This window comes from Ochotona curzoniae, unplaced genomic scaffold (assembly GCF_017591425.1).
Source record: "Ochotona curzoniae isolate NIBS_2020 unplaced genomic scaffold, NIBS_Ocur_1.0 contig_2723, whole genome shotgun sequence".
In the NCBI taxonomy this organism is placed as follows: Eukaryota; Metazoa; Chordata; class Mammalia; order Lagomorpha; family Ochotonidae; genus Ochotona; species Ochotona curzoniae.
In genome coordinates this window covers 14,167,872-14,191,295 of record NW_024465573.1, presented here as the reverse complement: position 1 = coordinate 14,191,295, position 23,424 = coordinate 14,167,872, and the positions used below count along the sequence as shown (strand labels likewise).

Here is a 23,424-nt window from a genome sequence, read left to right as displayed (position 1 = left end):
TCATTAAATTCTTCAGTGACTCATGGATCATACAGCATAATTTTTTTCAAGGTTCTAGATTTCCTTTTTCATTTCTTGAGGACACATTAGTCATTCAGTAGCATGTTATTTAACTTCACAGCGTTTTTTTCTTCCTCTTATTTTGTGGCATTTCATTTAAGGGGATGTATAGTTAACTGTGTAATGGAGGTTATCATATCCAGATGTGAGGACACACTGCAATATGCATCTCTACTTTCAGATCAAAGATGGACTCCCAATGAAACTGTTAACTATGTCTTGACAATAGGATGCTGGACTCTCTGCCATTGCCCAAGCCCGCAATGATGGACTTATGACTGTTTATGAAGAATTATACTGTTTTAACAATATAGGGAACTAAGCAGGAAAAGGGTTTTGGGGGGGGAGGGAAGGGAAACCCCAGGACTTATGGAACTGTATCATAAAACAATAATGAGAAAAAAATTAGTGTAAAATTTAATAAAAATACATAATATTCTTTTTCTTTAAGATTGTTTATTTTTATTGGAAAGGTAAATCTACAGAGGACAGACACAAAGATCCTCCATCTGCTGGCTCATTCCCCACATGGTTGCAACAGCCAGAGATGAGAGCCAATCCAAAATCAGGAACCAGGAGCTTCCTCCAGGTCGCCCAGGTGGGTGTGGATCCCCAAGACTTTGGGCCATCCTCCTTTGCTTTCCCAGGCCACAATCGGGGAGCTGGATGGGAAGTAGGATAGACTTGATAGAAACCAATGCCCTCCTGCTGCCTGGAGGTGGAGGATCAGTTGGTTCAGTTGTTGCAGGCCCAAACATAATATTCTTATAGTTGCTTTTCATGATTCTGTTTGTAAGAATGTCATGTAATTCTTTTTGCAGCTGAATATTTTCCTGATCTCATTAAGGATGAATTCATTGGGTGAGGAAAGAGCTGCTTGCCTTTAACATTTACTTTCAGCCATTCTCTTTTGACAATCAGGGATTTACATAGCGAAATTCTGAAAAAAGAAAAAGCATGCTTTAGATTTTACCATTGTAGAAATATGACTTTATACATAATACAATGTAATTCATAATAAAAAAATAAAAAATATGATTTTATTATGTTATTTGAGGATTTAGTTAACCAAAATATGTTCAACATCTACAAGTAAGTTTTTCATAGCTATTTAATTTTTTAAGAAATAGCATGTCAGGTTTCTCTCGATTTTTCACATATAGACATCAATACTCCACATTTATTCTTAATCTGTGATGGGTAAGAACTTTTAACTCTGATTTCTTCTCTATTATTATACTATATGATAGCTATGCTTATATGAGTGATAGAGATGCAGTAGCAAAGGAAATGGATCATTTGGGACCTTAAATAAACAAAAATATGGACACATGTCCAGTTATAAAGTTTTACACTTCTTTCAGAAGTTTACTGAAGGGAATGGTTACTTGAATAAATTCAATAAACTTTACATGGAGTACTATATGTGCGTGTGTGTTTGTGTGGATACACAAAGTATATATACTGTTTAACTGATGAAACAACCATTTGACATTAGTGACTGACGATATGAACACACACATTTGCCAATTCCCACACACATACTACACTGTGATACATATTTTCTCCATAAAAATGAAAGCCACTGTTACTTTTCATTATTATCTAAGAGTTTCAATAGCTGATATTTATGAAAGATATATGTACATACATTTACATTCTATCATTTTTATTCTCAAATACAAATGACAACATTTCAACTAGTTACAGGCCAAGTTACTGAAATCTAATTCATGTATGAATTTCAGATACTGAATACAGCATTTTATAGTGAAACATTTAACTCAAAATACATTTAAGTGTATTTCATTTCTGAATGTGTATATCAAGGAACATGCACAAATATCCATTTTTTTTAACATCAATCCACCAGTGTTCCTATATAGAAAACTTAGCATGACTAATAATGTCCTATATTGAGCACTATGGTACATTGCAAAGAATAATTGTAAATTCAGCAGCTATGGGAATCAGGAACACTGGTCAAGGCTCAGCTCAGCACTTAGCATTTGACAACACCAACTATTTGAAAAACACAGAGTTAACAAAGAGGGGGTGTTTGTGGGGGAAAAGATAAGGGGATGATCAACAGAGTAAGAAATTGCTAATTCTTTTATATCACTCTATAAGGAACTGGCCTTCCTTGTATAACGCCAACCCTCCCATTCCCTAATTTCTCCCTTCTCAGGAAGGTACTTAAAGATGTCCTGCATGCAAATAAAACAGCATATCTAAGAAAGATAAAGAAAGTGGGAAAACAGGGAATTTGACATAAGGGAAAGGCAAGCAATCCTCATCGACAGTAATGGGGTTCCAGGATGATAGCACGAAGAAAATGCAGACTGCATGGAGCACACTACTGTAGAAGCCATTTTCCCCAGGTCAGTGAGACTCAGAATTCCTGGTATGTCTAAACAGCTGAACAACCATTGAAGATACTCAAAAAAATAAGGACAGAGTAAAGAGTGAGGATAACCTATCAGCTACAAACAGTGGCTACATAACCTTAACAATGTAAACAAGTTGTCACAGTCAATGATGTAAACTTTCAATTATGATATAATTATGTTGGGAACAGAGGAAGGTGAACAAGAAAAGACTGATAAGAATGAGTTATATTAGGAATCCATGAAACAATGCCTAAAATTGAAATTAGTAAATGCAATACAAGCACACCATTTGAAGATCTGACAATAATAACAGTGAATTATAATAGAAGTAATTGTCTTGTGGACAGGAAATGATGAGAGATCAAAATGGTAGTACTTCTCTGCAGGAAAACACACAAACACACACACACACACACACACACAGGTCTCCTTGACTTTTGAAACTGTGTGTGGCTTTAACAAAGGACAGAAAAACCTAAAGGATAGAATCTAGCACAGTGACTGGTTCATGAAAACTTCATAATAAATGTTAAATCATTTTATTAGTACAATGACAAAATGGTTTTTCTTATCACCATTACCCTCATGCTAGGGATAACAAAATGCCTCTCTTATAAATGTAATTGGGCTTTTCAAATCACATATTACAATTAAAATTAAGAAGCATGCTTAGTTAAAAGTAAAGAAACACGCTCAATTAAAAAAGTCAAAGACATTCCAATATTTTCACTAAGTGAAGTATACCTAATTTTGTATAATTCACACAAAAATTTTAATGTCAGTTATACAAATGATGCAATTATTTATTCCTGCTATTTAACAAGACGTTAATGCACTACAACCATTTAATAGACTGGTATCAATATGATAATCTTGTCCTATTATATAATATGTTCCCATTTTAAATTAACTCCTATTCACTAAAACGAACAGACAAACAAAAACAGAGAAAGACCATGAATGGGAGGTTCATAAAAGAGATACAGCCAACAACAACAATACGCCATCCTTGTTTATAATGAAATACTAATCTTTTCTTCTGTATTTAGTCTTTACCACTATAACTGAAAAACAGTTGAGCAGGAGTATTTAGGTCACTCACATACTAATAATTGTGAGCATAAATTGTACGACCTTTTGAAGAGGATTATGCAACACCTACCAAAGCTCTAAAATTATTTATACACTTTGAGCCAATTACTCCATGTCTAAAACCTTTCATGACATGTTCATGAAACCGTTCATGAAAGGTTTAAAGACATGATTAAGCAAATATCTCAAAATGTACTAGAATATTCACCACTGCTAGCAGCAATAAACCACAACAATCAAAATGTCTGATCCAGAGGAAAATGGTTACGCTATGGCTCATTTTTCTTACCATTTTCCATTCCTGCCAAACCTGCCATAGCTTCTTCAAGAGTCTAATTTGAATAGATTACAAATGTTAAACATCAGCTCTTTCTTCAACCTGATCTGAGTCAGTTAGGGAAACCTAGGGTCTTTTGGAAGAAGTCTCCCTTGTAATAAACAAATGTGGGAGAATGGCATTTCTGACTTATAGATGCAGTTTCGTGAAAACTTAAACCTGGAAATTACAGCTTTTATAACTGGGGGGTGGGGGGGGGGAGGATCAAGGTTAAAAAAAAAGTTAACTGGGGCCAAAACAAAACAGACAAAACAATGTGTTCTCAATGACAGTTCCTCGGCAGTTGCAAATGCTACATGAAATAATAAATTCTACTGTTTTAGTACACTGTTTCTTACTTCTAAGAGCAACCTGATATCAGTTGTATGAGCAGATGAGTACTTTAGAATCACGTTATCATAGTAGTTGTGCTTAAAAAAAAAATCCCAAATTATAAAGCAGCATGTTGTTATTTTTTATGAAGTTAATATGGATTAACCTGCCAAGAAAAAGCTCTGGAAAGATACTCAAGGTGTACGAGCAGTAATCTCTAAATGATAGAATTTACACCATTTCTTTTTTACAAATTTGTGTTTTCTATGTCTTCCATAATGAGTATCTAACATTCTTAGATTCTGCCACCCCGTTTCTAGCAATTCAATTTAATTTTGGAAAAGAGATAACTATTTTAGTGAGCTACTGCAATTGAAGTTTGCTCTTTAAGAGGAAAAGTGTTGAGCTTTTCGAGATCATTTTTTGAATTAAAAGTTTCTACTACCAGGCATCTATTTTTCTGTGAATATGGAAAATTATTTTTTATTTTATCTTGTTATGATATCATGATTGTGTACCATTTCGTATTGGAATTTCCTCCGTGAAACAAAAACAGTCCCAAAATGAAGGATCTTCAGGTGTCATGGGAACAGCAGATGATATTAAATCATTAAAAGTGAGGATAGTAAATTGCCTCTGAGATGGTTTAGAGTCATCTTGAGATGAAACCTAAAAGGGGAAAAAATGATGCCATTATCATAACAATATATTACTGTCACGATCAATTTTATACTTATGAAAGTAAGTACAAAATATATTTCAGCAGTATCAACATTGTAGGATTTCTGAATACTGTTTTTACTTCTTGTATTAAGGTCGTCAACGTAACAAACAAACAGATGAAATAGAGAATCATGTTCTTAAATGTTTTGTCTAGTGGTATTTGCATAAAATGTAGATTTACTGGACTACAAAAGCAAAACATGTTTCAATAGATATGAGTTCAAAGCGATCCCAAAATGCATAATTTTAAAAAGAGAGGTTTTTCATAGATTTGTCCCTAAATGCAAATTTTTGAGAAATACTAGCCTGAGTCCATCTATAGGGTGGACCTGGTGTAAGTGCCAGGACTGTAAAAAGAGGGAAAACCTTTTCAAAAAATTATTGAACAGGAACTTTAACTGCACTGTCTATTCTGAAGTAGAGACGGTGTTCGTAATCTTAACATCCTACACATTCAAGCACAGACTGAGCACTTCTAATTTGAAACATACACTGCTATAAAATTCAAAATTTCTGGTGTGGACATGCATTACAGCAAAAAATTCCAGACCTGTCCTCATGTGACATGACTCAGTCAAAACGTAAGTACAGAAAAAAATAATGTAGAAAATTACTTCCAAACTATATAAGATGTATATGAAATATAAATGAATTGTGTGCTTAGATGTGGGTTTAACCCCCAGGATATCTCATTATCCATTTAAAAATCAAAATCTGAAACACTTGTGGTCCAGTATTCATTTTATCTGATTTATGTCTTGTGATTCTGCTGTGTTATGATTATGTCAGTTTTAAAAAGGTGGAGGATTAAGACTCAGAGACATCAAGTGACCCAATGTGCTCCTCCCCTCACATAAGGCAAATGGCAGACCTGGATCTGAAGCCCAGTCTTTCCACTATATACTATTGCCCAATAGGGTCCAGCCAGGGAAATAAAGAAGTACTACTGAATGGGCTAACGTATAGAAAACTACACCTCTACAAAAAATCTGAGGTAGTGAGCATAAAGCTAATACTTGAAAACAGATAAACTGGGTCAGAACAACTTCAGATAAAGGACATCAATATAATATACCATCATTTTTTAAGAAACAGTCTTACAAAGAATTTTAACTCTTGAATAACTTATCAAAAACATTCCATTTTCTTAGAACTAACACTGCAAATACATTGATCATGCCACGTTCTCTCACATGGATTCCTAAAAATAATGGTAAGTGTATAGGTGCATTCTTTAATTACTTTCAATCACAACTATGCACAGACTGACAGTTTCTGATGCTAAACTGTTCTACCTTTAAACAGATGAGATGGAAAGAAGCAAACCGATACTGACATTTTCTTATGTCTCGCACATGTTTGACTTGGTGCTTCACAGGATTAGGAAGGATTTATAGATACCCTTCTGTATCTACAACTTAAGAATAAACCTTTCCAGCCTGACATAAGGCAAATAACTTTTATTCTAATCAACAGAAAACATCAATTTAGGCTTTTTTTAGGAACAGAGAAATCCTAAATCTTACATCCTGATGTCTGGCTCCATCGGGTTTCCTAAGAGCCACTGCAACAAAGTGGTGCTCATCTATTTTGCTCTCCTGAAACATAAGAATACTGATTACTAACACAAATATTTCCATATAGCTAGGTTTACATTTTCTAAATCTCTCCATACACATGCCCACACAAATGCACACTTCTTAGGGGTTAAGTAATGAGCAAAATTTTACACATCCCTCAGGAGTTAATGAGCCAAATTTTAACTGAAAAGCCACTCTACCAAGGCAGTCCTCAAAAATGCACCAGCGAAAACAGAAAACTTCAATATTTAGTACTTAAGAACCTATTACAGATGCTTTGCATTTTTCCTCACATTTTGACACCTTAGGATACTCAAATTAGCAAAACATAAGATGCATGGGCCTGGAGCAGTACCCTAGCAGCTAAGTCCTCACTTTCAACACACCAGGATCCCATACAGATGCCGGTTCTAATCCTGGCAGCTCCACTTCCCATCCAGATCCTTGCTTGTGACCTTGAAAAGCAGTGGAAGACAAGCCAAAGCATTGGGATCCTGCACCCATGTGGGAGAATCAGAGAAGTTCCTGACTCCTGGCTGTAGATTAGCTCAGCTCTGGCAGTTGTGGCCACCTGGGAAGTGACACAGTGGGTGGAAGATCTTTTTCTTTGTATCCCCTTCTCTCTGCAAATCTGACTTTCCAATAAAAACAAGATTTTTTAAAATAAATTTCGATAAGGATAAATTCAAGGCAATATAAAGAAGAAATGAAATAACAATTAGACTTAAAAGGCTAAACTTATCTTTAATACAGTAAATATCTTGAATACACAGACGCAAAAATATCTACAGCATTTTTCAAAAACCGAGCATATGGCATACATTTCTATATGCATGGACTGTTACAAGAAGCACAAATCATTTGTACATACGTGTTAAGGCACCAAAGACTCACTGATATACTATTCTGAGCATTTCTATAACAGCTACTGTCACTTCCTACACTGCTCGAAACAAACAAAAAAAAATATTTGCCCTTAAGTCAAACATGAAGCCCACAATATTTATCTTTTCATAAAGATGCATTTATTTATTTATTTAGCTTGGAAAAGCAGATTTGACAGAGAAAAGGAGAGAGAAAGATCTTTCATCTGCTGATTTACTCCCAAATTGGCCACAATAGCCAATTCAAAGCCAGGAGCCAGGAGCTTCTTCTGGGTCTCCCAAATTGGTACAGGATCCTAAGGCTTTGAGCTATCTTCTGCTTTCCCAGACCACAAGCAGGGCGCTGGATGCAAAACGGAGCAGCTGGGACACAAATTGGCACCCACATGGGATCCTGGTGCATGCAAGGCAAGGATTTAGCCACTGGACTATCGCGCTGAGCCTAGTCCATAATATATATCATATTATCATAAACGAAGTTACTCTCTATGAGGCAGGGCCTTCTACTATTTACAATGAATATGTTAACAAGAATTTATAATTAATTTTGACTAATTATTTTTGGAAAATCACTCTTAACAACAGTTCTATAGTCCCTATATCAAAAGATACCAGAGATTAGCTGTGGCAGCAATCAGTTTTCACTCAGTTTTTGGCTAACATGCTGGATGTCCTTTTCAACTATCCATTGATCTTGAAACAATCCAATATTCAATTAGATTCACTTCAAAATGAAGTTTCATCATGTTTACTCCTACCCTACAAGTATTATTTCAGTATGAAATTTGACACAATGAAATTAGAGTAGTAGTTTTCAAACTGGTCAATAATCTTTGTTACTATATCATGTGTTACAACTATGTTTTAATATTCAATGTTCATTACAACAAAAGTGTTTGGGACGCAATATATAACAAATATTATGTTTTTAAAAAAGTCTAAGGCAGCCAGTTACATTTGCCGTTAAGGTGATTCATCCAATTATTTAATGCATTGAGTTGAACTTACTGACTCTTCAAAATTTTCTAGATTTCTAGGAATTATCTAGTCTTGTAATTTTTCATCCATAAGATTAATGTGAATATAAAAATTCTTTATGATCACCACCAAGTCCAAAGGGAGCAAGAACATTTTACCTAGGAAAAAGTTTATATCATTAGATTAAAAAAGTGATTTGCTTCAGCAACACTGCACATCAGACTTTAGCAGGCATTCCATCTTATAAATGAAGTACAGTAAAATTGTTCCAATTGTAGATTAAGAATGCTAGTCATAAATTTCAGTCCTAGTTGATAAAGTCATTGTCTTGTAAAAACCAAGAATCTCTAATTTATCTCATCAGCTGAAACATTTTAGTGGCCTTTTCAAACAGATATTAGGAGAATGTAGTCCAAGTATTGAAGACATCTGCCGAGGCAGATGCAGGAAGCAGCAGGGACTGCTCGAGTCCTGGAGTCCCTATCACCCATGCAGCAGACTGGACTGGACTTTGACTTCTGACTTCCGGCTTTCAGCCCACCCTAGTCCCAGCAGTTGTGAGCACGTGGGCAATGAAACAAGTAGGAGCTCTCGTCCTATGCTTCTTCTCTCCGTCTCTCAAATTAACTGCAGCCTATAAAAATATTAGACTTGCATTTTTATTTTTCCAGATATGCTGGTGTGGAAAATAGTGTGCGTTTACAATAACGTTTTATTAGCATGGACTTAGAGAAGGAACAAAGTTATTAAAGAGAGCAGGGGTCAATGCCGTGGTGTAGTAGCTTAAGCCTTCATCTGCAACGTTAGAATCCCAAATGACCATTGGTTTAAATTCCAGCTGCTCCACTTTTGATCCTTGTTTATGGCCTGGGAAAGCAGTAGAGGATGGCTCAAATCCTTTGGCACTTGCACAGATAACAGGAGACCAAGAAGAAGTTCTTAGTTCCTGGTTTTCAATCAGCCCACCTCTAACCAATGCAGCCAGTTGGGGAAGATCTAAGTGCCCTATGCCTTTTCTTTCTTTTTTTTTTTTTTTTTCTTAAAGGAGAGGGCAAGTACAGACTAGGGAAGCCACAGAATTAGAAAAAGCAAACAGGATTGGTCAAAGTCTAGCAAATTTTCATTTGGCTGCAATGTAGAGCACATGGGGGAAATGGCAGCTAAAGACTAAAAAAGGTGGCTGAAGCTGAACAATGAAAAATAAATTCATTTATCCTAATTGGTTTCTAGTATTTTGCATTGGTCAAGGCAAATATAAAGACGACGCATCCTAGGAATTGCAGGAAACAGAGATTTCAGAAAGGAATGTGTCACTGTTAATTAGTCCTAGACTGATCAGTATGACAAAGGAGAAAGAAAGAAGAACCAAACATATAGCTTAATGTTTCTTATGTTGGATGACTGGATAAAAGAAATGCAAAGCTAAAGAAAAAAGCTAGAAGAGCAATTACAATTTCGGCCTACTTGTGGATTCTGGGGAGTGTCTTGATTCAAAGTGGGTTTGAAGAGTGAAACTAACTGAGCTAAAGATCAGGTAGTAATATATACACAAAAAGATGAGCTCCTTGACACTGCAAATCTTGAAAGTAATCAATGGGAAGAAAGGGTAGATACTTGGGGAAAATGTACATGCACAGGACAGAATTGAGTGACATTAATTTTTCTAAAATGTGCTTTCTAAACATGATGTTCCTTTCAAATACAGGATGATACAATCATCCTCCTCAAGTGACTACAATGGTCCAGCCTGGGCCAGGTTGAAGCCAGAAGCCAAGAGTTCCATCAAAGTCACTTCCAGTCCTTCAGTCCCGCATCACGGCCTGGAACCAGCAGTGCACTTACTAGCTGACTTCTCTCACATTCTCTGCTCTTGGGAAATAATACACAGTAGAACCTCCACCGCCTCTTTGTGATGGGAGGGAATTTCTCTCAGCTGGGGTCTTTCCAAACACTTTAAACCCATGAGCTATCAGGTTCTAGAGCAAGGGTGGGCAACATCCAATTTGGGGCCATAATATTTACAAAAATCATATGATACAGCCTTGCCAAGGCAACTGCATTAGAACTCAAAAATCCAATAAATTTACAGCACAATAATTTTTAAACTGATACTTCTGTATGGCTGATAGCCTTGTTGTAGAGTATTTTTTTAAGCCTTAAGAACTCAAGTATCTTTGTCATCCATGGAAGTGAGGCTGATCTATTGGCAGACTCTTCTCACCTCATCTGCAAATCTCATAGACAGAAGACACTTCTAGCATGCCAGGTTACCAAGCTCACACATCTGTCTACTACACCAATGCATCTCTCTATATAGGTTAGCCTGAATCTTGGTCACTTAGCCTTGCCACACTAACCACAGCAAATGTTGCTTATGGATGGTTTGACAGCTGCTTTATGTAAAAAAGGAGATATTGCTCAACATAATACTCTCTATACTTACTTTTGAAAAGCTTCAATACAGCCTTCAAATAACAAAATACAATCATTGTTCAGTTAATTGTTGCTGACTCGCTATCAAACCTCAACTATATTTAATTAATCTGGAAAACCAGGAAGAATGACTTTCATCTAACACTATAGTTAACTTTTGAATATATACAAAATTAAATCTTCACCTAACACATCATAAACAGTATCAAAGGTACTCATCTTGAGAAAAAGATTAAATGTAAATGTCTACAAGTAAACCAGTTTATGCAAGCTAGCTAAAAGTCCATCCCCAAATCAGCTGGATTTTTAACTTAACAATTTAATTATAACTAATTCCTGTAAGAGGAAAAGTTTAATAACCCATGCTAAATTTAGAATAATGTTGATAGTCCATCCTTCCTCTAACTCAAAGTCTAACTGCCTTGCACTGCTCCTTACTGTAACCCGCTGAATGTGCCCACTGAGCTGTCTCATGCCTGGCTACCTGTGTTTTCTAGCTGAAAAGAGTATTTTATTTTTTTTACTGAACATCCGAAGATTAGCATTATGTCCATAACAAAATCTGTAAGAGCTTTTTATACATCAATAAACTAGGTATAATGAAGACTCCAACAGGTTAGCCAGAGCATGCCTGTCAATTTTTTCCAGTTAACAAATAATTAGGAAATGAACATAAAACTTTCCTCCTGGTGAATACAGCTGCTAAAGACAATACTAAAACTTTTTAACAACACTTTTTAACTAGCATCATTGAGCATAAAAAGGATTCCACATAAATAAACTTTTAAATTGCTCAAGTTTTCCACTTTACAAAATGTTTTATTAGTCTGACTATATTTTGAACTTTTTCAAAAATAAGATCCTTAATAAAATTTACTACCATTGGTAGAGTAAGCAGTTTTTGACAAAGCTCAGTTCCTTCAAATTAGCTTCGCTACTGAATTCTATTATTTCCCTATGTATCATGTTGGTCATTGTTTTTTTTTTTAAAGATTTATTTTTATTATTTTTTCATTGGAAAGGCGGATATACAGAAAGGAGAGACAGAGAGGAAGATCTTCCATCCGATGATTCACTCCCCAAGTGAGCGCAACAGCCGATACTATGCCGATCCAAAGCCAGGAGCCTCTTCCAGGTCTCCCACGCGGGTGCAGGGTCCCAAAGCTTTGGGCTGTCCTCGACTGCTTTCCCGGGCCACAGGCAGGGAGCTGGAAGGCTAGCAGGGCTGCCGGGATTAGAACCGGCGCCCATATGGGATCCCGGGCATGCAAGGCGAGGACCTTTAACCACTTGCGCCACCGCGCCGGGCCCATTGTTGCTCAGCCTCCTTCACATTTTGCCTTTTAATTATTACTATTCTCAGGTTTCTGTCCTAAACTTTTCTTTCCTTTAATTTAAGTAATCTCATGGCTTCAACCCACACTTCTCTTAATGGATCAAATTCATAGCTGCTCGTTAGGCAGTCTGGCAGTTTCAATTTCAAATACCATGTTCATAAGCTAACAGAAACATGTTCTTGAATATGATTTTCTTTACCCAATTCTACATTGTTCACCAACTTGACATCTACATTTTCGTATTTCTGTGACATATCAAACTAACACCTTTTGATCCTAATATACATTTCAATAGACAGTCCTACAAGTCAGAGAACTACTCACAACTTCGAACCTCATTTCCTTAACCTTCACATATCATCATAAACAGGAGGTAATCATCATAAAACATCAATTTAGCATTAATCATTCCCTACTTAACACCTTTCAAATTATCCTGAGAAAATCAATAAATACTCCTATGTTATGTAGCATCCCAACCCCTTACTCTGTAAACAGCTTCTTTGTTCACCACTGGGGTGATTACAGCAGAAACAACATTCTAATATAGTGTATCCTTTGGGCTCACCACATTTTATACAAGCAGGACAATCCGCAATGGACATTTCACTGACTACAGTAATTGGTCGGGACATAAACACCTAAACCCAAACAAAGCCACGAAGGCTCCTCTCCATAGTTTGTGTGCTCAGCACAGAGAGGATTCAGCAGGGTTTTCTGGGTGGTTTAAAACTGCTGTGTAAGAGCAGTAGGCAACAGTGTTTCCTGCCATGCAGAACCCAGCTTGATGTGTAAGATAAGAAATGAGTGGGAGAAAAAAATAAAACAGGCTAGGTGCTTTCAAGATGCTGTTTAAGATGCCCACGTCCCAGGCCTGGCACGATGGCTCAGTGGATCACATATATGCACAGGGTGGTATCCCGGCTGCTCCACTTCCCATCCAGCTCCCTGCTTGTGGCCTAGGAAAGCAATAGAGGGTGGCCCAAAGCTCTGGGACCCTGCATCCTTGTGCGAGGCCTGAAAGCTCCTAGCTTCAGATTTGCTCAGTTCCAGCAGTTGCAGCCACTTGGGGAGTGAACCGGTGGGTGGAAGCTCTTTCTGTCTGTCTCCTCTTTAAAAATCTCCTTTTCCAATAAAAATAAATAAATCTTAAAAAAAAGAAAAGCCTATGTCCCATACCAAAGAACGTCTGGGTTTAATACCTGGCTCTGACTCCTTATTGCAGCTTCTTTCAAGTGCAAACCTTGGGAAGCCAAAGGTCCTAGCTCTAGGAGTTATGTCCCTAACCCCCACGTGAGCCTGGATTGAGATCTCAGCCCCAGCTATTCTGGGTATCTGGGGAATGAATCAGCAAAGTTGAGCTCTCTGTCAGTTCTCTCATTCAGACAGCTAAGTGGGAAATGAGTCAACCATAGACACTCTCAGTTTCTCACAGATAAATGGACAGATCAAGAGACAGACAACTGAATAACTGAGAGTAATGAAACTGAGACATGCACAAAGGCAAAGTAAACATATTTATATACAAAGTAGTTCTCCTGAGGATGGCACTGTGGTGCCATGGGTATAAACCACCACCTGTACTGTTGGCATCCCATACGGGTAGCAATTCAAGTTCTCACTGCTCCATTTCCAACCCAGCTCCCTGCTAATGCCCCTGGGAAAGCAGCAGTGGCTAACCCAAGCCCTTGGACCCCTCCACTGACACTGGAGACCTAAAAGAAGCTCTGGAATCCTGGCTTCCGCCTGGCATAGTCCAATATAGCCATTAGAGAAGTGAACCAGCGGATGGAAGAGAACTCTTTGACTCTCCTTTCTCTCTGAAATCCTGCTTTTCAAATGAATGAACACATTTTTAAAAGCAGCTCTTTCTTTTTCAGAGCTTCTTTCCCTTTCCCATTCTTAACTACAATGATTCAAATGATTCACCTTTCTAGCATGAGCTAAAATGTAACACAAGCTTGAAGCATTCTTCACTTAACATTCAGTGCATAAAGACCGTGTCCCAGTTATGTCAACTTAATAAGTCTCCTTAAGTTAATCTCATATATATATATATATATACACACACACACATATGTATATGCAAATTCTTATTCTTCTAATTCTATAATCTTACCTCAAATGCCCATTCTTTTTCTTCCTCACCATCCAGGAACAAACGTGTTTCTTTATAAACTTGGCCTATCTCCAAGTTTAATGGAGATATTTCAAATTCAAGACGTTGTAATTCGAATCCCAGTCCAACACCAATGGCTTTTATGTAGCTTTCTTTCAATGCCTAAAATAGACAATTTTCTCTTATTCAGAAAGTAAAACTTGTCATAAAATACACAGGATTAATATCTGCATTTATCACTTTATATTACATTGTAATTTTTTTAACCCTTAATATAACATGGAAACAATGTGACCATTAAGGGGGCAAATCAATTAAGTTTTCTCCATTCCCACATAAGTAACCTGCAATAATAACAGAACTTTTCCCATAAGGTAGGCATGAGAAATAAACTTATGAAGAGCTTGAAATGATGTCTTCCGGCATACAGTAAGTAATACATAAATGTTTATCAAGTAAGGTTCATGTATATAAGTTCCTTTAAGACGGAAAACATTACTTGTAAATGTTGGGAAATGAGATGTTTGGTTTTAGCTTTAAGAAAGAGCACCTTCTTTAAAAAAGTACCGTCTAACTGAGCATTAAGTATAGGTTAAATTTTCTAAAATGTCATTCTAACACTGTATGAACAGAATTCCTAAGTCTTAACATCATCACCTCTTTGTTTCAAGCACTACATGCGCTTGAGAACCAGAGCTACACAGCCCTTCTAAGACAGTAACAGAATCATCATAGACTTTTATGAGAATTCCAAAATTATACCCAATTCCTATAAAACATATCCAGCTGAGTCCATTCATCTTTAAAGCTTCTGATTGTTTCCCATTCTTTGTTTGTAAACTTCCTTTTCATAATATGAAAGAATTCAGGAATTGAACCACGACCTGTCAATTGATGAAATAAAATAATTAAAACCAGTTCCTCTAATAGAAAAAGGTTTCCTATTGTAAGTTTATTAAAGATAGCATAAGAAGATAGCTATAAATTAACTCACTTTTTAATACAGAGTAACATTAAATATTAAATCAACATAAACTAGGAATTAACATATAAAAAGTCATCAGCCCCAAAACAGAATAATAAACTATACTGATGCAGAAAAACACAACTTTACCAAGATATTCTCCAAAAAATCCTCATGAAATTTTGCACCCACATCTATTCATGAATTTTTAATAATTAAAAGGAAGCTTTTTATACATGATATAATACTTATCAGGAATCTATAACAATCATTCCTAAACACAACTATACTCTTTCAGGTTTAAATTTCTTACTGTGCTATATGTGTACCAAAGAGAAAATGGAGCAATTTGTTATAGTTTTGTAAAAACTGGTAGAAAGTAAAAAAAAAAAAAATTTCTTTTTAAGAGGCTGTTGTGATTAGAAAGTTTACATATATTTCTTTCAATGGTTTTTTTTTTTTTTGAAAGTACATTATATTTGATATAATTTGAGAGAGACCCTGATCCCCTGCTTCACTCCCCAGATGCTTACAAATGGAAATGAGCTCATGTGGGGAGCAGGGACTCAACTACTGCTGCCATCTCCTGTGGTGTCGGAGGGTACACATTAGCACGAAGCTATGATTAGCATTAAAGGTGAGACCTGAATTAGATTCCTAAGAGATGTGGACATCCCCCACGGGGTCTTACACTACCAAATGCCCACCCCAAAATAAGTATTTTCTGCATATTTTGTAATATTATGTTTTTGAGTAAGAGCAGACTACAATTTCTTTTTTTTTTTTTTTTTGTCATCCACAAGATAGAGCAGGTTATTTTGTGAATACTCAACTAAAAGCACAACACTGCCACACTGTGGCCGAATGGTGAAAATACAGTGACTGTATATTATGTTTAGTGCATACTTTACTAGGCAGGAAATTACACTAAAAATCAGAATAGAAAATTGTTCCTTAAATTATTTGAAGACTGTACAACTACTGGACACATAATATGGCAAATTCTCCTAATAATGTTATCGATCACATTTATTATTATCTCCTATTTAAGCATCCCATTTAATACTGCAAAACTTAAACAACTACATTTACACATAAATAATACAAACATTACTGAAAAACACAGAATGGCTAGCCAAGTTTAGAAAAACTTGACTCTCCATCTCATAGCTTAATTTTTAAGTAAAGTAGCATTAGACATTAACAAAGTATTCTACAACACCAATTAATCAAGCCCATGCAGAAACTAAAAAAGCTCATGTTCAATGTAACAGTTATCTACAACAAAATTTTTTAGAGCCAATACTAAGCAGGCCTATGAAAATATCCTACTAGTGTCAGACCCTCACAGTTCATCTGAATCTCTATGTCCCTAGGTCACCAACGTGTGCGTGCAGAGTAGCACCTCAGCTAGCTTAGTACTTTTCCTAAAGAAAAGTGTTGTTTGTTTATTTGTATGTGTAGGTAAGCAATGTCTGTGTGCTCATTGTGAAAGTATCAAAAGTTGGCTTTAGCTAGTACATAATAAAACATTACTTTAGAAGTCCAAAATTTAATTTCCTCCTAAGTATTTGATTTCATACAGCCAGATTGTATGTAGGCCTGCCTATAAGGGAACTGAGTTAATATCTATCTAGTAAGTCTGACTTATCAGCCCATTCATCCTTCACCGTACCAAAATATAAAACCAGTATGGCAGTCTGAGCTGCCAGAATATTCATAAACCACATACACAAAGCCTCTTGTAAGTGACTGACAAAGGTTATCTAGAAGTTTTTAATCAGCATAACAGAAAAAAAAAAAAACCACTAGATTGAGTTATGACAATCTAAGCTTGAGACTGCACTGTCTTAAATATCAACTGCTCTTGGTGGGCTTTTTCTGAAAAGAATCATAATTTTTATTTACTTGAAAGGCAGAGTTAACAGAAGAAAAGGGAGAGATCTTCCATCCTCTGGTTCACTTCCCAAATGGCCAATTTTGCCCGAAGGTTGTGCCTGGCTAAAGAAAGGAGTTGGAGCTTCTTCCCATTTCCCTCTTGGATGTAAGGACTCAAGAACTTGGGCAGCCCTCCACGCTTTGCCAGGCACATCAGCAGGAAGCTGAATAGGAGGTGGAGCAATCAGAACTATATGGAATGCCAGTGTCTGAGGCTGGGCACATAACCCACCACTCCGCAAAACCAGTCCCTTACTGTATATCTGTTGTTAAAATGGATGTACATCAACATATAGAGGCATTAATAAACAGGTAATGATCAGGCCCATGAAGCTACAGCTACCTGGTTGAAAATACCATCCAACAAACAAGGACTGACGGAGCAAAGACAGAGATGCAGAGATGCTACTCTTGAAGTGCCTGGACACAACATCGGCTCCCCCCCCCCCGGGTTTGTGAACCATGATTTCCTATTCCTTTCCAACTTCTTTTTAGAATAAGAATGTCTATCTGCTTTTCTCACCACTGCATACGGTAACTACAAAACAGAGAAAATATAATTAAGAGACTATGTATTTCAAAATTTCTTGGCATCGAACATTTGACCACATTGTTCCACCAACTCTTTCAAGTACCCTTACAGTTCCTATAATGCTTTGTTTTCTAGTCTCACCTCAGAAGAGAAATTTTGCCCCCAGACAGACCATAGCTTATTTACAACAATTCAGATGAGATCTGCTACTTTTAAAGTCAGCATTCGATGAGAATTTAACAAGAAGATAACTGTGGGATGAGTAGACTTGGGGATATTGACTATGGGTGACTGACAGAAGACTGATACTAGGCTGCGGAGTGTCACCCAAAATTCATGACCATCTGGAACCTCCTAACACTTTTGGGTGTCCACAGACGTAATCAAGGTAAGATTAGAGGACTAGTGTAGTCATGAGAAACACACATACAAACACAGAGTTGAAGCAGGGAAAGCCACGTGAAGGGAGAGGTAGAAGCTGGACTGACGAGACTGCTAGTAGCCAGCAAAAATCAAGAGGCAAGAATTCTTTCCAGAAATCTTCAGAAAAAGCAAAACCTGGCAGAAACTCTGAATGACTTCTCTCAAGAAACACCAGAGAATAAATCTCGACACTGAGTCATCCCACATTGGGGCACCTGGCTCTTCCACTTTCTCTGCACCAAACCCAAGTACCTGCTAATCATGTGCACCCTGAGGGGCAGCCGGTCGCAGCTTACATACCTCGGTCTCTGCTAAGAGGGACAGCTGGCTGAGCTCTGGGCTGCGGGCTTCAGCCTGGCCACACCGGCGGATGCAGGCCTTTGGGCAGCGGACCAGTGAACAGATGTATGTGCATGTGGCCGTCGGTGTTTCAAATAAGTTTTAAAAAAAGGTGAATCAAAGCCATAAGGAACTTAAGTATTTTCAAAATTTTAGGCTATATTCACACACTCTATGTTAGCTAACTAACTTTGCTTTATTTTGTACATTTCGCGAAATGACTTAACAGTTCATTAAACTATGCTTTCTTTATATTTGTACCTTTAACGGTAGATGCAAATCAGAAAATGAGGAAAAATTAACCAGAAGTTCCCAACTGAGGTTGACAAGTTAGGATGATGACGAGGGCAGAGCCTTCTTCCCACAGTGAGAACTGTACTCACGGGTAGCAAAGCAACACCTCACTCTTGAGTCTGAGTTAATTCTACTGCAGGAATGTTAGAGCTCATGGGAGTGAGGGGTCTCAAGGACTGGGTCAGTCACAAGACAAGTGGCTTGCTGTATAAGAAGCGCCATCAACCTCCCCCTCTGTCTTTCCCTTGCGCAGGTGCCTCTCTTCACATACCCACTGCTCCACCATGCTTCAGGCAGGTGCGGCCCTCCCAAGAAGCTGAGCAGATGCTGGAGCCGTGCTTCTGTAAGCTAAATGAAACTCTTCCTAAGTTATTTAGCCTTGGGTAGCTGGTCACAGAAACAGAAAACAAACTGCACCCAAATGCTGGCAATAATGGCAACAGTCTGTCAAAACACTACGGATGCAAACATCTCCCCCAGCAGCCCGAATCAGCCGTCTGAACAACCGAAATTAACAACACCATGGCAAGTGTAGTTCCTTACTGTAATTCTAGGTTTTACTTTCCACCACTTAGCAAGACACTTAAAAATATTCCTAGCACAATTTCCTCATTTATTTGGGTTAAAAAAATAATTCAAATGCATTCTCATCAAGAAGTACTTCAGAAATCAGGGGCATGGTAACAACTTCAGTGCTGACTGGAAAATATGTCTTCACCTTCAGGTTGTGGGCAAATCAAGTTTCTTGGCAATAAAGCAATCAAGGAAAAGAAATGGCAGCCAGCATTGTGGCATACTGGTTAAGGCTACACATGACACTGGCATCCCATATGGGTGTCAATTCATGTCTGGTCTCCACTTCATTTCCAGCTCTGCTAATGGCCTTAGAAAGAGCAGTGGAGGATGGCCCAAGTGTTTGGGTCCCCGCCATGCGTGTGGGAAAAAACTAGCTTTGGTCTGTCACAGCTTGAGTAAGTGCAACCATCTGGGTAATAAACCCAGCAGACAGAAGATATGCTTTCTGCCTCTCCCTTTCTCTGTAAGTCTGATCTTCAAATAAAGACAAAGAGAAGGCCTGGATAGTGCCACTGGCTAAGTAAGATAGATGAAAAAGACAACAGGAAGGGGTGAAAGGTCTAATAAGACATAAAATAGGAAATGAACTCTAATTACTTGTTTACTGCTTTCTATAAACCAACAATGCTCATGAATTCAAATAGTAACTAAACCCGCTTCACGAGGCATCATTTTCAGATAGAGAGCAACCAACTGGGTCAACCTTACTACACAACACCACACTCTAGACAGTAGTGGCCTGCCACTCTTTTCTGATTTTAGGAAAAGTTCTTGTAGAACAGCAAAGCTATATTAAACATATAGAACCTGCTGAGCAGAATCTTTCCTTAAAAAGTACATGCATATAAAAATATATAAAAGTTTCAATGCAGTCAAGGTCAAGTACCTTTAATGTTTCTGAAATTACTGAAATCTCCTACAGAGCAAATTTGGTAGGGAGTTATCAGGAAAGGTTTATGAATATGTAGAAGCCTACACTATAGCTGCGCAGCACACACTCGCTCAACAAACACTAAGCACCATAACGCATTAGACAAGGTACTAAGACATGACAGTACTCAAACTCTGACAAGGCCAACACAGATCCTGCTCTCAAGTAGCTTACAAGAACCAAGAAAAAGACAATCCATCCTCATCATTAGGAATAATTATAAACTGAAATAATTTAATTAGGATAAAGGAAGTACAAGTGCCATGAACCTTGAGTGAAGTTTCACAACAGTATTTCATAAAGTAAGACTGAGGTGAAATCCAACCAGTAAATGCAGAATTGTCTCTACAGCAATGGGGCTGGAGACAAAGCTAATACCAGTCTTCCAGATAGAATCACATAAACCAAAGCACCTGTGGGAGAGGCTGGGCAACAACAAACTGTACTGTGAGATCAAGAGAACATGGTTTCTCCTATGAATTACTTTTGGTAAAAATAACACCACAATCACTATAGGGGAGTTTGAGAAAACTAAATCAGAAAACAGTAAAGCACTTAATATACCTAGCACACGTTCACCAGAAGTTGGTGACTATGACAATTCTAGAATAATCAAGAGAACTGTGTTTAGCAAATAATACTAAAATTTACCAAAGGGATTCAATTCCACACTAAATGTTCGAAATTCCAAAGCCACAAGTATTAAATTTCTAAGCTAATATATGTACAGTTAAAATATTTTAGGAAGGTTTGCTTTTCATCCTACATAAATGCGCTAAATAAGCTATATTTTAAAATAGCACAAACCCATGTATCTCTAAGAACTGTGATACCATACCACTGACATTTTAAAAAAAGAATCCAACAATTCACGCATAAACTGTGGTAAACAATTAAGTGAATGTACATGTCAGGATACCGTTCAAAAAGGAAATCTTCACATTTCCCTTTACTTCCTATAGCACTGTATATATCTCCAGTAATAAACCACCATTTACGTAGATGTCTCCTACACAGTTAAGGAAATGCACCTCTTTTACAAACACAAGCTCTTAGATGCAATGCTTTGGGTTTTAAGCAAGACTACCTAAACTTGAGGAGCTGTAACACATTACCTAACTCACAGTACTGAACAGGTAAGGATTGAGAAATCAAGACACAAAACTTCTGTACTGCAAAAAGCAGTATTACCGGGAAAACTTGTTTTCATGACATCAACTCCCACTTGCAGCTCAGGCTCCGCAGCCAGCACCGCAAAGTCTCCTTGATGAGAGACATTAAAGTTGAAATTGGGATAAGGATTCGATGAGTCCTTGGCCAGAACGGGCTTTCCTTTTGCAGTTCTTTGTAAACGAATGTGATTCCAAGGGATATTCAATTTCTCGGCAACTAATTTTCTTATCATCAGACGACCAGCCTGTCAAATACATAAAACATTCAGTATGTACCGATGTCTATATAAGATAGAGATGCACTGCTTCTAATAGACAATCATTTTTGCTACTTCCAAGTTCTGAAAGTACAAATCATAACTAGCGCATTAGGAATTAAGTAATGTTTGAGTAGACACAACATTAAAGATTTACTTAACAATCCTCCCAGCAGGCATCCCTCTGATTGTTTCTCTGAGTCCATGTGCATTTGCCTAAATTCACTAACCGTATAGAGAAGCAGATAGGCGGTCATACCACATACAGTATCCTATTATGTATTAGACTTTAAACTTATACAGTATAGAGAACATCCCACGCCCAGAACTTTCAATGAGACAATTACCACCTTTGGATGTCCTAACACCCTACAGTGTTTGCACATTTCTCACTTCACATCCCTGGCTCTGGGTGACCTACCTGTTAGGGCTCTGAGGGACAACTACAAGAAAAGTAACGACGACTCCTCCTATTGGACATGTCAGGCTGCCTTACATTACAGACCTACCGAACACATCTGTACCTACGTGCGAGGGATTCTTCCAGATGCTATATATTCCAATGATCCCTCGGCACTGACAACTGACGATGCATGACCCTGTCCCACCCTCACCTCATAATTACAAAATTACTAAAAATACACCAGAACTCCAGAGGCTGAACAGCCAATAACCCTTACAACGTTTCATTATTTTTTTTTCTCCTTCAAATCAAATGCTGACTTATAAAATACTTTCAAAATATTCCCAACTGGGCCTATATTTAAAATGGAAAGTTGTTTCAATATGGGAAGGAGTGTCTGAAGTTATAGCAATGGGTACCCGTTTCAAACTGCATTCTATGGCATTCGTTTTCAAATCCAATTTGCCATTTGTTGCACAAAAAAAAAAAAAAAAAAAACACGCGACTAATATCTAAATGTCTACTTTAAAATATTGTTTCCCATGCTTTCCTGTCAGGAGGGTGAAGCCGAGGATCGCAGCCTCCCTGGGCCTCGGCCTCACGGGAACTGGCTTTGGGTTTTCCAAGGGTGCAGAACCCAATAAACTCTTCCTGGGGCCTACCACGCGCAAGGTGCCTCGGACAGCCATGGAAAATTTAACAAGCAGCCTAAAGCAAGGGCGATGCAAAAACAAAACAAAACAAACAAAAAAAGGCGGGGTGGGGGGCGGGCTTGAACATTCCAGACATCTTTTAAAAAATAAAGTATAAGCCATTATGAGGAAAAAACCGACTTGGTAAGCCTCCCTTCACTGACTCTCTGGTTCAGTTGGGTCTCATATTTTGGATTACCGGGAGCAGGCGCGAAGGAGGCCCCGCAGGCGGCCACAAAGCCCGCTGCGGACAGGCCGCGAGTTCGCGGACCCCAGGGAGCCCGAGGTCTCCACAGCCCGTCCCACCTCCCCCGACGTCGGCTTCCTCGGCTCTAAACGCCCCCCAAAACCTGGAGTACCATGGCTGCCTTAGCGTCCCGGGCAAAGACGAACTGGCCGATGCGCTCCTTCTCCTCGGGCTGGATCGACCGCACCGCGAGCAGCCAGTCGGCTCGACTGGGCAGCCAGGTGCCACAGGAAAAGGCCCAGCGGACGCCCTCCATGGATGGCACCAAACACAACCGCTTGGCGGGGAAAACCATATACTGTTAAGAAAGGACCTGGCTGCCACCTCGGGTCTGCCTGATGGCGCGGACGCTAATGCGGAGCCACCCCCTTCTTCTCGGCGTCCTGCGCAAGGGGCGTGGCGCCGTCCGAC

At 38.1% G+C, this 23,424-nt stretch overlaps 1 protein-coding gene across 3 annotated transcripts; it reads right to left on the bottom strand.

The window, feature by feature from the left end:
• Nucleotides 1-897: 897 nt before the first annotated feature.
• On the bottom strand, nt 898-23,422 carry AASDHPPT (aminoadipate-semialdehyde dehydrogenase-phosphopantetheinyl transferase). Of its 3 annotated transcripts, XM_040976878.1 has the most exons (7): nt 23,126-23,422; nt 21,434-21,659; nt 15,008-15,129; nt 14,246-14,407; nt 6,441-6,512; nt 4,710-4,860; nt 898-1,000 (listed from the first exon to the last, which is right to left on the bottom strand). In XM_040976878.1, the coding sequence occupies exons 1-7, from the start codon at nt 23,306-23,308 to the stop codon at nt 978-980; spliced, it is 939 nt and encodes a 312-aa protein (XP_040832812.1). In that variant the 5' UTR covers nt 23,309-23,422; the 3' UTR covers nt 898-977. The 3 variants fall into 3 exon arrangements, with proteins under 3 accessions (XP_040832812.1, XP_040832813.1, XP_040832814.1); XM_040976879.1 differs by lacking the exon at nt 898-1,000 and having other exon boundaries at nt 4,584-4,860; XM_040976880.1 differs by lacking the exons at nt 898-1,000; nt 15,008-15,129 and having other exon boundaries at nt 4,584-4,860; nt 21,468-21,659; nt 23,126-23,381.
• Between the last annotated feature and the right edge of the window lie 2 nt (nt 23,423-23,424).

What these genes read in the sequence shown, in the direction of transcription:
- AASDHPPT (XM_040976878.1), bottom strand. Translation starts at nt 23,308, where the DNA reads ATGGTTTTCCCCGCCAAGCGGTTGTGTTTGGTGCCATCCATGGAGGGC. An exon ending in CATGAAAACAAGTTTTCCCG is followed by an intron (nt 15,130 to 21,433) that starts GTAATACTGCTT and finishes ATCAATTGACAG; the next exon opens with GTCGTGGTTCAATTCCTGAA. An exon ending in GGAAATTCCAATACGAAATG is followed by an intron (nt 1,001 to 4,709) that starts GTACACAATCAT and finishes TTCTTTTTTCAG; the next exon opens with AATTTCGCTATGTAAATCCC.